This window comes from Dioscorea cayenensis, chromosome 17 (genome assembly GCF_009730915.1).
Source record: "Dioscorea cayenensis subsp. rotundata cultivar TDr96_F1 chromosome 17, TDr96_F1_v2_PseudoChromosome.rev07_lg8_w22 25.fasta, whole genome shotgun sequence".
In the NCBI taxonomy this organism is placed as follows: Eukaryota; Viridiplantae; Streptophyta; class Magnoliopsida; order Dioscoreales; family Dioscoreaceae; genus Dioscorea; species Dioscorea cayenensis.
In genome coordinates this window covers 9,088,648-9,104,425 of record NC_052487.1, presented here as the reverse complement: position 1 = coordinate 9,104,425, position 15,778 = coordinate 9,088,648, and the positions used below count along the sequence as shown (strand labels likewise).

The window sequence follows — 15,778 nt, the reverse complement described above, 5'->3', positions numbered from 1 at the left end:
GCCGAGTGCCGACGAAAGCTCCCCTTATAACTATCTTCCAAGAGAAACACGGTGTTGAAGCCGTAGAACCACTCCAAAAGCCTTACTAAAGCCTCTCTAAACCCTAGCAGCAAGCCTCTCAAAAGATGGAGAAAAGATGAAAAGAGAGATGAAAAATAGATCCCCAAATTGGTACAAGTCGCGGCTTTATAAAGGGCTGGAATCAGGCATCCATACGGGCGTGTGGAATTTCCACACGGCCGTGTGGATTTCTGGAAATTTGCTTTTCTGCGGGCTGTGAACAATAACTGCTACAGTAAATTGCTACAATGATTCACTACAGTGATCCATAGGAAAACCCCCTCGGTATTCGTGTCGATAGTCTTGTGAAGTAGCCTCGTCCTCTCCAAAGGTCCCCTTGTCAAGCCTAGGGCACACCTCGCCGGATCGGTGAAGACGGAAGCTCCCCCAATAACTATCTTCTAAGAGAAACATGGTGTCGAAGCCGTAGAATAACTCCAAAAGCTTAGCCAAAGCCTCTCTAAACCCTAGTCGCAAGCTTCTCAAAAAAATTTAAAAAAGATGGAAAGAGAGATGAAAGATGGATCCCCAAATCGGTACAAGTCACTGCTTTATAAAGGGCTGGAATCGGGCATCCACACGGCCGTGTGGATTTCTGGAAATCTGCTTTTTCTACGGGCTGTGAACGGTAACTGCTACAGTGATTTACTGCAATACTCCGCCACAATACTCCCGAATCCTCATTTTTCATCGAGGCAACATAAACGGGCACACGTCTATGCAGTAGATCGTGTCGCTTCTTCAATAAAAGGTCTCATTGGTGAAGATCTTGCTATCATTGCAGAAGTCGGGATACACAAATGTGATTGCCTTTGTGCCCCTCCAAACCATTGTAATTGCTTGAGCGCATGGAGGTTGGCACACATTCACGTATCTTCAATCACAACTTGTGTTTTCAAATTTGTTCACTCCAAGACTTCATCAACAAAGTACAATCACAATCCACTTTGGCTTCTTTCTTTCATATTTGGCTTCACAACCCTTCATACACGAAAGTACATAAAAGCACGTGTATTAGCGCTAAAATCTGATAAAAGTAATGCTCATCGTAAGAAAAGAATACTTCGTATTCTTAGTACACATGCACTTATCAGTATCCTTTGTTATTGGTCATGCATATGTGTTGAATCTTGGATCCACTAGTATGTAGAAAACCTTGTTTCATGGCTTATATTTCAAAAACTTGTAAACTTTGGTGTATTAGCTTTGTTACTGTTGTTAATGTTGCTTACTTTTACATTTGTGAACCCCTCTATTTCTGTATCATATTGTTGTTGTTGTTACTTCCACTATGTATTATTGTTTTTCTATATCTTCTAGCAGTGTTGAATATTATTGATTCCAGGTTACTGGTCAGCCTTGTGGTGTCTCGAGGGTTGAGTGGCATGATATTTCTCCTCGGGATTGCCGCGGCGGTTGTCATGCCCCTTGGCCCGTAGGTCGGGGCGTGACATCAATCATTTAAATTAAATTTGAATTTTGTCATGTTGTAGGAAAGTGTTGATTTATTAACTTTGGATACACAAATTTGCTTGATTTTTTATCACCTTATCATGGAAAGATATACCATTTGAGAGATTATAGAGGTAGAGAACAACAATCAACAGATTCAAAAGAGATTTTTAACTATAGACACTTATTATTGCATAACTATATTGAGAGGTGTTTTGGAGTTTTATAAGCTTAATTCTCTATTTTTAAAAGGGTGTAATCCCTATTTAATCCCTCTAATTATGCCAGGTTTCGCCTTTAGCCTTTCTATTATAAAATATATCAATTGAAGTTCATTATTACTTTAATTTGGATATATCAGTCCACGAGCTAACAAATTTTCCATCCATTAATGCTGATGTGCCATATTTTGAATTAACTGTTTTTAAAAAAAGGAAAAAGAGAAAAAGTTAAATCACTCTCTAGATTTCTCTCATGGACCCTCATTAAAATACATGCTATTTCACAGCGACCTTGATCTTTGGATCATTGAAGGCCACTCCTCTCTCTCTCTCTCTCTCTCTCTCTCTCTCTCTCTCTCACACACACACACACACACACACACACACATGGACCCTTAAAGATCTGAGGGCCTGAGGTGATCTAATATGGCAATGATTTCCATTGTAGTTCCTTAAAAGATCAACAAATTGGTGCAAACCATAAACTAAAGGAAATCAACTTGTGAACATAAAATGCAACAGTAAAACATGGATTCATTGCCATATTATATCACCTTAATACATGTAAGGCATAATGGATATCACTCTCAGAGATCTAGTGATAGAGAACAAGCCTAAAATGGAGAGAAATAAAATAAAAAATTATCATTCATAATATCATATAAGTTAAAGTTTTGAAATAGACTAGTAATATTTTCCAAGGTTGTCAGACCCGGCCCGAGCATTAACCCGGTTAAGCTCAAGGGTCAGGGGTCAATGAGTTCGATCGGGTTGAATCGGGGTTGAATCGGAGTTAATAATAAAATATAAAAAAATATTATAATAATTAATAATGAGCAAATATAATGTTAAAACCATAATTATAATATATAAAACTACTTAAATTTGATATTTAAATTCATAAATGACTATATATACACTAGTTAACTAATTATGTGATTTATTTTATGTTTTTTAAATATTTATAAATTTAATATATTAATATATAATTATTGAACTTCTCTCGGTGTTTTTTATTTATTTATTTGTTTATTGGTTGATTTTATTTGAATAGATAAGAAATTTAATTCACTAATTCTTATCCTTTTATATGGATGATACATTTTGTCAATAAATTATATAATTTACCTAATCGAGTTTTTATTTTGTTTTAAATTTCTTTATATTTTTTATTTAGTTAGAATATTTTATTTTTATATTTTATAATAAAATTACACTCATTTATTGTTTTATTTTTTTAATAAATTAAATTTTTAGAAAGTATTTACATAACATATTAATGGATTTTATTTTTAAATATTATTTTTTGTTGATATGTTTATGATAAATATATATATAAATTGTAATTCTATTTATTGATTATAAATTATAAATTAATATTAATAAATATACATGATTTTGTGGTTTCTAATGAGAAAATAATAATAAAGTATTAAATATTGTAAAAAAAAATCTAACATTGTGACCCGTTTGACCCGACCAGGTCAATCGGTTCCCTATTGAACCGACCGGATCACCGGATTAACACTTGATTTTTTTCATACCTGGTTCAACGGGGTATATCCTGGCCGGTCACATGGTCGGTTCCCGATTTTTCCGATTGAACCGACCAGACCGATTTGAGTTTGACTAGATTGGTATTTTCATCACTTGGTGTCACTTGATGACAATGCTAGTACCCCATGCTATTTTCAAAACCTCGCATATCTTTTCAAGAGAAATAAATGAACTATCTAAGATGTAGCAATACATTATGTTTGTCTCCACTGAAGTCATATTGACACTTAACTGCTTGATTTGATTCAAGTTGTTTGGAATTGTACAAGTTGTAGTTTAAAGAATAATTCAATGTAATTAAGAATGATTCACCAATCTAGACCCTCATTAGAATCCATGCCGGACCAAGACACATCTACTTCAAATCTTTGATGATCTAGAGATCTAGGTCGCCATGGAGTAGCATAGGATTGCCATCGAAGCCTTCGCCGATGCCATCTACGCCTTGGTCAAGCATGGATTCTGATGAGGGTCTATGAAAGAGAGAGAAAAATAATTTTTTATTTTAACAATATCTTTTAATTTAAAAAATGATAAATTAGCATAAATAAGAAAGGGATTCAGTTAGTATATATTACAATATAGAGATTAAAAGTAGGGCTGGTAACGGGGCGGGCAGAGACGGGGAGGGGTCTCCTCGTCCCCCTCCCCGCGAGAGTCGGGGACGGGGAATCCCCATCTCTGACTCCCCGATGGGGGGAGTTATCTCCCTGTCCCCATCCCCACGGGGATCCCCATATATCTATAAGTTTTGTTTGATTTTAAAAAAAAAAATCTAATACTAATACACACTAACACACATGATAAACATAAAAAATCATTCAAAATTTATAAAAACAAAATACTCCAAATGTTTAAGCAAAACGAAATTTAATGAGATAATTTATAAAAATGGCAAAATTGTAAATAATTTAAATTAAAAAAATTTATATATATATATTATTTTTTTAACCGGGGACGGGGACCCACGGGATGGGGATAGCAACCCCCTCATTTAACAAACAGGGACAGGTTGGCCCCGTCCCCGCCCCCACGGGGGGAATGAACCAGGGAATCCCCGTCCCCGTCGGGTCGGGTCCCCGCGGGGATTGGGGATTCCCCACCCCGTTACCAGCCCTAATTAAAAGAGCAATCTAACCTAATTTGAGGGACTAAACATGGGATTACACCTTTTAAAAGCTCCATCATATAGCTTAGTCTTACACATGCAGTGCTATATGGTCGTTGTTTATTGAAGTGTGCATAATTTTACTAAGACACACAGAATAAAAGACTTGATGTTCGAAGAGTTCAAAAAATATGATTTTATAATTAATAATGAGAATGAAACCTTAGGAGCATCAACATTGCAAAAGTATGTACAAGTGAATGTTACACCAGATCAACTGCATCAAATAGTTTATATCAGAGATAAAATTGTAACTTAGTTAAAGCAAAGTGTATAAATTTTCTAGTTTTAAATGGTACAATTTGAATATTTTAAAACCTTTTTAATTTTCATAAGGGGTGTTTGGTGCTTTTTAAGAAAAGTACTTTGATGCATTTGGTCCATATGGTACCAATCACATAGTTTTATTTTTGTTTATTAATACGACTAAATAAAATATTATAAAACATAAGCTTTGATAAATATAATGATAATAAAAATATGAGAAAAAAATGATAAAAAAAGTTACAAACCAAGCTTGTTTTGTATTTGCAGTATTTTAAAATGCACAATTTGTGTATCCAAATATATTTTTTACTTTCAAAAATTCTCAACATATGAAAGAATAGAACAAAAGCAGAAAAAAAAATGGATGCTGAATGACATCTACGGTTTTATGTTTAAATAGAAAGATTTGAAAATTTAAATCAGAGAATGGACTCTTGGATTTTATGTTTTAATGGGAAGATTTGAAAATTTGAATCGAAGAATGAAAACGGAAGCATTCAATGCAATGGCAATAGTTGCTATTCAAATTTCCTTTGGTTCAATAAAGATAAAAATACACATAAACACATTTATTTTTTTCCTAAAAAAATTTATTATGTAAAATAAATAATTTTGGAAATTTTAAAGTTAAAAATCAATACTTCATAACCACAAGCCCTTCTTAATTTTTTTTTATGAATTAATCCCAAGAGCACCTTAATTCCATCAATTTCTTTAAATTCCAATGAATTTTAAAAATAAAATAAAAAATTTAACTGGTACATGCCAAAACCCCTTGAAAGTTTTCTTTATGCACACTTGACCCTCTTAAATTTAAGTATTTCCAAACAAATCTTTATTTTTCTAACAGTTTATTTTTTGGTAACTCTAACATAAAAGTAGTTGACATGGCAAGAATGACCCTCAGTTTTCTAAGCAGAAACATATAATATTAAACGCAAAATGTAAAATGTTAAATTAAAAAAATAAATATTAAACAAAAAAATAATATACTAAGTGAAAACTTATGTGATTACATATAAATACGCAATATTAAATAAAAATTATAATTACTAAGCAGAAAGTACATGTCGTAAAATAAAATAAATTAATAGAGTGAACTGCAGTAATTATGATGAAGAAAAAAACGTATTTAAAAAAAAGACTGACTGTCTCAAAAATTCAAATATCAAAACGTCTATGTAAAAAGTATTGAAACTTTTAGGGTTAAAAGTAAATTTTTCAAAATTTAAACCTTTAATTTTAGTGTGTCAAACATTTTTTTTTAAGAATAATTCTAAAATATCTTTTATTGTTCTTCAAACGTTTCCCCTGATGATAAAGTTAGTGGGAAACGCGTCCGTGATGAAATGTCCTTTTGATGGGAAAGTTGTTGATAAATACAAGCCAGAGTTTCTCACACTTTTTAGCATTCGTCTTCCACCAATGGCCATCAGAGCAGCACAACCATCATGGTCACCACTCCTCCTTGCTCCTCTCCTCCTCCTCCTCTTCTTCGCTTGCGGAGCTCATAGTCGCCTTATCTCGGAGGAGACCCCCTTGATCTCCGATGGCATCACCAGCAGCAGCGGAGATCACCCTTCCCCTTTCCTTCTCCTGCCACGGAGCATCGTGAGATCTAAGCTCATGGCCGAGGAGTCTTGTGAGCAGACGTATGGTTTTCTTCCTTGCACGACGACGGTGCTGGGGAATCTATTCCTTGTGATTGTGTATGGGTTTATGATGTTCAAGGCTGCGACTTTCCTGTCCACCGGGAGTGAGCTTTTGTTGGAGATCCTTGGTCCTGGTATCGTGGGTGGTCTCTTTCTCCCTATCCTTGGTGCCCTTCCTGACGCCATGCTCATTCTCGGTATTTTATTCTCTCATTCTTTTGTTTTTCCTGATTTTGTGCTTGAATTCTGTTTGATGAGCGGCTGGATGGTTCGAAGAGTGAGATTTGGTTTCAGTCTTTATCGATCCAGAAAAGGATGATGAACACTGGAGATTGGTGAGATCTAGAAAAAATTTCTGAATTTTCTTTTTTGTTTTTGTTACGGAATTGCTCAGAATTGAATTACATAATACGTATCCTTTGGATTTTGTTGGTTGGATGTAGCGGTCTATGCATGAGCATTCATAGACATGGGAGCAACTTTTGCCAACTGGTGACCCAAACACTTTTCTGAAAAATTAGAACTTTAAATGAGGGAATTCTTGTCCTGTGAATCTCATTCTCTTGTTAGTTATTCTTTTCTTCTCCAAAGTGGTTCCAATTTTTCTGTGCCTTTTCTCTATAACCGTCTTAAAGCTGTCAACTGAGTTTCTTTAAGGAATAGTGCAGAAGGTTTGACTTTTTTATTTTCAGTCATTGGGTTTCACCAACTGCAAAATCTTTTAGATATCAAGGTTGCTTGTATAAGGTGGCGTGTGTGATGCTTAAGTTTGAATAGCCTAGAGTTGAGTGGTGGAAAAAGAGTTTTAAGGGATGATGTTCATCATTTTGATTGTTGCCTTACTAATTTAGATGATGATAAGGCCATGCCTGAATTTGTCTTGAGCTAACCATCTATATCTGAGCTTGGCTATATTATATTTTTCTTTCTTTGACATTATTGTAAGCAATAATGTTGTAAGTAGAGGAATGGAGTAATGTAATCTTGTGATTTTGTCATTCAATTCTAGACTTCTAGTGCAGCATTGCGTTTTTTGTTGATATACTTAGAGTCATTGGTTATATAGGACTCCAGTTTAATCTTTTCCAATTAAAAAAATGGAAGATTAATTGGATTTTTCTTTACTATGCTAATTGTTAATTATACTTTAGTAATACTCATTTGACGCTTGACTAATAGCAAATTATGTTATCTCTCATCTTAAGAAGATATGGTTTAAATTTGTAGACCTAGCAAATTGTTAGTTGTATCTAGCTCAATACCATAGGTCTAAGCTGATGAGAATGCTAGACTTCCAAAAAGCTCCAAACACCTTTGTAAAAGGACAGCTATGCAGATAATTCTAATCTTCAACTCCAAAGAAGTCCTTGCCTTGAAGCCTCTATAGCTTTCAATGGTTGAACTGCTTGACATGTTAAAGCTATAGTTCTTAGTATTTTGGCAGCTGCATCACATGTTCTAACATTAAGTTAGAAATAACACTAGGAAGCATGAACAAGTGGTACTTCTATTTATATTTTTACCATGTTACCCTTGATTCTAGGCTTCCTAATACCAGCTTTTACTGGTTTAGTGATTTTATGTTATTCCTTTTTGTTTTCTTGTGTTATGACTTATTGACCTATAAAAGTAATGTTGGAATGACTTTTGAGTCATACTTTGATATCTATATAGTTGCATAACAAATCATGTTTCGTTTCAGTGTCTGGACTTTCTGGGAGTAGAGAGACTGCTCAGTCTCAGGTCGTAATTGGAATGGGCCTGCTTGCTGGGTCCACAGTCATGCTTCTAACAGTACTATGGGGTTCCTGCATTGTTGTTGGGAAGTGTGATCTTTCAGAGAATTCAACTTCAGTGGATTTGCAAGATACAAAAGGGTTCAGCCTATTTGGTATATATTCCATTCTTGTGTATATTTTCACAGTTTTAGTCTAGAATTTTTGTTTAATTTTTGTTATATACTCTTGACAGTGCTTATAATCTGTTTAGCCCTAAAGCAAAAATTTTAGAGAATTATAGAGATCAATATATATATATATATATATATATAAATATGTAGATTTGGTGCTTTCCCATAAAAATTAGAATCTAAGAGCTGATTATTGCATGTCATTCATTGCCCTTACTGTGAATTTTGGCTGGGTAGTTGAGTTGGGAAAAATCATGTTTTTTACCTTCTAGGATGAGTGAGCACCATAGCAATACATGTTAACATAACTGTGAAAGGAGTTTCCATTGGAAATAAATGAAAACATGATTGGTATGATCATTATCAGTTTTAAATTAACAAGGTTCAATGAAGGAACATCTTTATTACTCCATGCAGATTTCAGTGTGTATTCTGAAATCTGCATAATGCAGAAGGTGAAATATCAGCTTATCCTAGAAATTTGATAATTTCATCATGGGATCAAAACTTGGCTTGTTTTTCAGGAATCAATTTCTACTCTATGTTTGATGTGCTCTAGTGTTGTCTTTCCCTGTTTTGTTTTAGTTACAGTGAATGGTAATGAATTCATTGGAGCTCATTATTTGAATACACAGTTGATTTTTAGATTGGAAAAAAAAACACACGTGAATTAACAGGTATGAAACTTAGTTAGCTCTAATGTGTTGCTTTGATTTGTGCTATACCTTTTAACTGACTCGTGGCAAACAAACTAATCCAATTTAAAAATTCAAGTTGATAAGAAAAAAGTCTCAGAGTTATGTACTCGTACCAAGATGATTAAATTAATAGAGAGAAGGCTAACTAGTGATTTGTCATGGTTCAATTTGATCAGTTTGTTCTTTAGCAAATGGTAAATGAATAAGGTGTTTGATGCTGGAGTATCATCATGTTAGTTGTTGCAATGGATAGTGTGAAGATTATGATTAAATGAAAGATGTATAAGGATTGCAGCCTCTTATGCAAATGTAGGATAGAGCAACTTCCAGTAACTAGCTGATCACACCTCTTTTTTTTTTTATTTTTTTGAGAAAATTGCTTGTATACCACTAAAAAGTGGATGATTGCTAAAAGGACAATTGTTAATGTACGTTGTAAAAATCAATTTTTTTTTCATATATTGCCCTATAATCAAGAAAATAACAATGACTTGTTGTGCTATGTAAACAACTATGGTTTTCACAAGAGCAATTGCCTATTCTTATGGAAAAAATTTCTTTTTTTTTTGGTTAGAACAAATAAGTTCTCGCTTTTTTAGGGATGGCAATGGGTAGGGTATGTCAAAACCCTTACCCGTACCCGTAACCCCTACCCCATATCCGTACCCTTCAGGGTAAAAAAAATCATATCCTTACCCTTACCCGCAGGGTACCCGCTTACCCGTTATTCAAATTATCGAATTAAATAATAATAATAATAAATTAATTATACATTACAATCTTTAAACACATGTTCATAAATTCAAAATTACAAGTTGATATATATTTGTTTATCTTAAATTATATAATCACATAAAAATGGCGTCTATTTAGGACTCAATGGTAACTCTACCCTTTTTTTTTTGTTTATGTTTGACTATCTTGGTTTTTGTTTTAAATTTCGTCATATATCTAGTATTTATATTTTATATAGCTTCAAATTTTATAAATGTCTAGTAAGATTTTGAATATAAAAAACATTATAAGTAATTCTTATAAGTTATATCCAATTGATTTTTTTTTAGTATCTTATTTTTCAGGGTGTTCTTATAATTTATAGAATAAATTACTATAACATTATTTTTAATATTTTTTTATAATGTTTATTTTTTAATTTAATTATAATTCTTAATATATATCCAAAATTTAATTTTGATAATATTATACTTTATTAAATATAAATGTAAAAAATAAAATTTAAAACAATATATTAAGAGAAAATTTGAAGTATTATTTTCAAATTAATCACTATGAAAATAGATCTTAGGTAATTGTGGGTAAATGTTTAGTTTAATATATATATATATATATATATATATATGCGAGGGTAAGGGTATGGGTACGAGTTTTACCCGTACTCTCTTCAACGGGTAAGGGTAAGGGTAGGGTAGGGGCATACCCTTACCCGACCCGTACCTGTTCAAAAAATAACGGGTAATACCTTTACCCGTACCCGTACCCAATCAAAGAGGGTATTACCCTCTTTGACCGGGTACGGGTACGGGTATAAATTCCCATCCCTACGCTTTCTGTTTATATCAACCATGTACTGAATAGTGGCTAATGATCTCTGTAGTCACAATATAAGAGCATTTACTATACTAAAAGGATTCTACATATCCATAGCAGTATTTTATTTTCTCATTAATGATATTTCATGCTTCTATGGGTCCTTTTTACACTTGAAGAAGTTATATTGAAATGATTGGGATAGACATTTTGGATAGTTTTTCTCTGGATTTTTTTTTTCAATGTTTTCCAGTTTGCATTTGTGAGAGGAGAAATTTAAGCTTCCTGTTTGAGAGGGTAATCCATTTATCAACATATTGTAAAACACTTTAACCAGTTAAAATAGGGAGAAACAATAACAGGGGCAGAGTTCAGGTTTTAATCAACATTACAATATATTTATGTTATTAAATCTGTCATATTCATGTATATAATGTCTATGGTTCAAATCAAGTGTATCTCATAGTTGTAATGGCTACAGTAGTATATTTTCTTTATCAGGAAAGAGTTTGTTCCTGATGGAATCAATTTATTACTTCTCTTCCTTAAACTCTTACTTTTGATGTTATATATTTCTATTAACCCAACTTGAATGAGTTAGAGTGGCATGGGTTGAAAGCAGGCAAGCCAAACTTGAGCCTAAACCCATTGGAAATGTCTAATTACTTCTCGGCTAAAATAAAAATCTGGTAGGACTAAGTTCTTGGAAAATCAATTATCTAGTTCTCCAAGCATCTCGAGAAGTGATGGTAGCTGAGAAATTATTTATTAGTGAAAATTGGTTATAAACCCCTCAAAAATTCTATAATTACATATTTACCCTCAGAAAAAACATAATTGTATATACTCCTGAAAAATATAGGTAATTACCAATATGCTCCTATTGTTAGATTTCGTTAATCAAACTTGATTAACTATTAAGATATACAAAAGATCTAAAATAACCTTTGTATAACTTAAAAAAAACTTTTCAAGGATATATATGCAATGGCATGATAGTAATTTTATATATCGGTTGTTTGTTAACGGATGGTTTTTTAACTAATTTGAACCACAAGGGTATATACGCAATTATATATATTATTCAAGGGTATATATGCAATTAACTTTTATTCAGGGGCAAATATGCAATTTCAAAATTATTCAGGGGTACACCTGCAAAAGGCCCTATTTATTATTGCTTTATGTACTTGGTTCTTTTTAAAAGGTGCTGGGAGCCATATTTTCACCACTCCTATTTATCATAGATTTTACATTATCTTGAATTATATGTTTTTGCCGATTTATTTTTCATTCTTTAATTTTAGCAATCCATGCAGTCTTGTATTGGTTCTTCTTGATTAATCAATTGTTGTCCTATGTTTGCAGGCTCTGGGGTTTCTGTTGATTTGCCAACTAGCCATGCTGCAAAGATCATGGCCATATCCGTTGTTCCATTCATTATTGTGCAAATACCCCTAATTTTCAAAATTCCTTCCGCAGGACGCATAGCAGTCTTGATTTCTCTTATTGTTTCAGCTGGGCTTATCATTGCATATTGCCTTTATCAGGTATTGTTTATGTCAAGTCTCTCTCTACGGGTTTCACTTTGTTTTTCTTTTTAAACATCATTTTGCATCACTTTCTCTTATCAAATAGCTGATCTTATACAATATTCACTGTTAATTTTTTTTATTCACTTCATTATCAAAAGATGTAATTCTAAAGGTTACAAATGGCTAAATCTGCTTTTAGTTGCATAAATGGCTGGTGTGAAATAAGATTGCTTCTAAGTCTGTCAATTAAGAAATAAGGAAATGGAACTTCGTTTTAGACATTCATTTAAATATGGGGATGACTGCTTCAACCATGTTTGTAATAATTTTACCAAAACAAAATTTGTACTGGTTCTATAACTATCACTGCTTACAACCAACGATGATGTGATCCTCTTGTAATCTTGTAGTCATCGGTGTTTTAAAAATTAGACTGGGATTTTAAAACTCATATTTTAACTTCCTGGTCTCATATATTCTCCTAGCAAAATTCATTTCCGGATGTTAGTAAAAAGTCCTATCACAGAAAATAGCTCGACACATTTGCTAAGTCACTAGATCAGATAAAATTTTAAACATGAAATACAACGATGTGTGACATACATATGAATGAATGATGCTACACACTTCTAAAATATAATTGATTTCTATTTATACTTAATGCATAAAGATATATGGGAATTTGTCAACTGCAGGTATTTATAAGCTGGGAAAAATAAAAGATAAATGATTTGCTAGTGGATCATTTTAATAAAAAAGATAAATGGTTGTCTAGTGGTCATGTGGCACCATGCAAATGTCGAAAGCAATCATCAATTATTTTATCTTTTCATAAAGAAGCTTTTTCACTATGTAACTGTATGTGGAGCAGGTCTTTCAGCCTTGGATTCAGAAGAGAAGACTTGCGTATGCGAAGCATAAGCATGTAATATCCGGAATCCTAAGACATGCTCAAATGCAGTCTCTTGGCCGTCTATTTGACAGTGATGGGGAACCGAATGTGCATGTTATAAGAAAGTGAGTTTCTTTCAGAAGCTTGTTCTGTCACTACCCTTATAACCTTTTAATTTTATCCATTATGTTGATCTACAGATTATTTCACAAACTAGATTTGGATGCAAACAACTTAATATCACGCAATGAATTAAGAGCACTCATTATAGGCATCCAATTTGATGAAATGGACCTGGATAAGGATGATGCGGTGGATAAAGTTATGGATGATTTTGACACCTCACGCAATGACTTGATCGAAGAAGGGGAATTTATACAAGGAATTTCAAAATGGCTGTTAGAGGCTAAACATACTGTTGGCTATTCTGGTGTTTTCTCCCAGAGGTTCATACATGACTTCCACATGGTATATTACATATAGACTTGTGAGATGCCTTTGAAGTTCAACTTTCCGTATGATATATCTCACAGTGCTCATGATATTCTTGCAGAAAACTAGGGATGAACATAACTCGTTGGTTGAAAAGAGCGATGAAGTTGTAGAGAATATTGATAATCCCACTTACACCTGTATTAAAGCTCTTTTATTATTACTTCTGGGCACTGTTCTTGCTGCTGTATTTGCTGATCCACTGGTGGGTGCTGTTGACAATTTCTCACTTGCAACAAACATTCCCTCTTTCTTTATTTCGTTCATTGCAATGCCATTGGCTACGAACTCCAGTGAGGCAGTTTCAGCACTCATTTTCGCCAGCCGAAAGAAGCAGAGAACATCTTCACTGACATTCTCTGAGGTTTGTTTCTGAAACACTAACTGAAAATTGGATATTAAATTTAGAATCACTTTTCTGAAGCATGTAATCCTTGCGGATGTAACTTTTTCTTGCAGAAGTTTGTTTGTGTTCTATGGCATTCATGATCCACCAATAATATCCAACATTGGATTATCTTCTTCTGATTATAATGGAAGCATTTGGTTTTATAGATTGTTATATTATGTTACACCATAGACTGACTGAACGTGTGACGCTAGGTGCATAAATGTCATATGTTCTGTTGATTGGGCGATGTTCCATGCCTGTCATCCTCTGGGTCACTTCTATTTTACGTTTGCTTGGAGTACATGTTTGTGGTGCCACTAGTGTGAAATAGATTTCAAAGAATTCAAACAAGCATCTCTTCACTGTTGTTTCCATGAGGCTTTAGATTTCCTTTCTGCTATGTAATCTTGATTATTTTAGGCTTCAAAACTAAAAGTTAAAACTGTTAAGTATTTCAGCTGACCTGACTCATTTCAGTCAATATAAAGCTTATTTACTTATCCACGAAGTACTAATTTATAATTCTTAGGATAGATGAAGAACACCATGCTCCTGAAATTGTTTAGTGAAATACAGTGGATATGTTTTCTAAGGTGGCTGCAAAGGCTAGTTTGTGTAAACACCACTATCTTATTCTGCATTGAGTCCATTATGTGATTGGCTATATTATGCCTGATACTATTTTCTGCATAAATGTCATAAATTCTCAGCAGGATTATACTATTTCTCTATCAATAGCAAATTCATTAACCGCCATTAACATTTTTTTTTCCTGTGCCATGTATGATCAATACTTCATTGATTCACTCATAAATAGCTATGGGGTACAAGAAATGATTGATCAATACTTCTTTGATTCACTCATAAATAGCTATGGGGTACGAGAAATGATTGTTCTCTTATCCTAATGCTCATCTTTGAAAGTCGTGTCACACCTTTATTGACTTGTTCTTCAGTGTGTAAGCCCTACTTTCAACATCGATTTTTATGTTCTGATGCAGATATATGGTGGTGTGACTATGAACAACACACTTTGCTTGGCTATTTTCTTGGCTCTAGTTTATATTCGAGGTCTTACGTGGGACTTTTCTTCAGAAGTGCTGGTCATCCTAATTGTTTGCATCGTCATGGCTCTCTTCACAAGTTTTCGCACCACATTCCCTCTCTGGACATGCTTTGTGGCATACCTGCTCTACCCATTTTCCCTCGTGTTGGTTTATGTCCTCGATTTTGTATTTGGGTGGTCATAGGCATCTGAAATTGTCATCGGAGGATTTAATTTTATCATTTTAGCGTGTGATGAAGAATGCTTTTTGTGCTTATCTCCTTTCTAAGTGTTCCGCTGATTTGGACGCTGATGTAAAATTATGGTCACTCTTGACACTGAATGTTTGGTTGAACTGTTAAGTATGGTCATTACTTTTACTTGTATCCATCCATGGCCATGCTAATATATAGAAATTGGTTTTGCGCTTTTTGTTTGCTTTATCGTTATTGTTTTTGCTGCTGCTGCTGTTGATATGTCACTGGTTAGTTTGATGGCTTGCTTGTGTTATCAAGTAGACTTTGTGATTCAAATTTGCTGTGTATGGCGGTCAAATAGTTGGAAGGTCAAAACATTGGTCCTAATTTTTAGGACTCGTGCAATTTTTAGGAATTAACTAGAGGGTTCAATTTCCCTCCTTACGGTTCAGTATAGTGGACAAAAATGTTCAATCAGTGTGAGGATTTTCTCCGTTACCAAAAGAGATAATTGAAGAAGCGAAAATAAGGTGGAGATGATGGATGAAATGGCTCATTTTAACCAATAATATGAAACATGACTTGATGAACTTTGTTGATGAGAAGTCAGTTATCGGTTGTGGTTATTTTTGTAATCAATTGTGTTACTTATATTTCATCTTTATGTTTGTTTGTTTTTAGTTTGTTTAATATA

At 33.5% G+C, this 15,778-nt stretch overlaps 1 protein-coding gene across 1 annotated transcript; it reads left to right on the top strand.

Moving 5' to 3' along the window:
• Nucleotides 1-6,119: 6,119 nt before the first annotated feature.
• On the top strand, nt 6,120-15,330 carry LOC120280353 (sodium/calcium exchanger NCL1-like). Its single transcript, XM_039287171.1, has 7 exons — nt 6,120-6,574; nt 8,080-8,268; nt 11,901-12,082; nt 12,939-13,084; nt 13,160-13,427; nt 13,513-13,815; nt 14,844-15,330. The coding sequence occupies exons 1-7, from the start codon at nt 6,151-6,153 to the stop codon at nt 15,090-15,092; spliced, it is 1,761 nt and encodes a 586-aa protein (XP_039143105.1). The 5' UTR covers nt 6,120-6,150; the 3' UTR covers nt 15,093-15,330.
• Nucleotides 15,331-15,778: the final 448 nt, after the last annotated feature.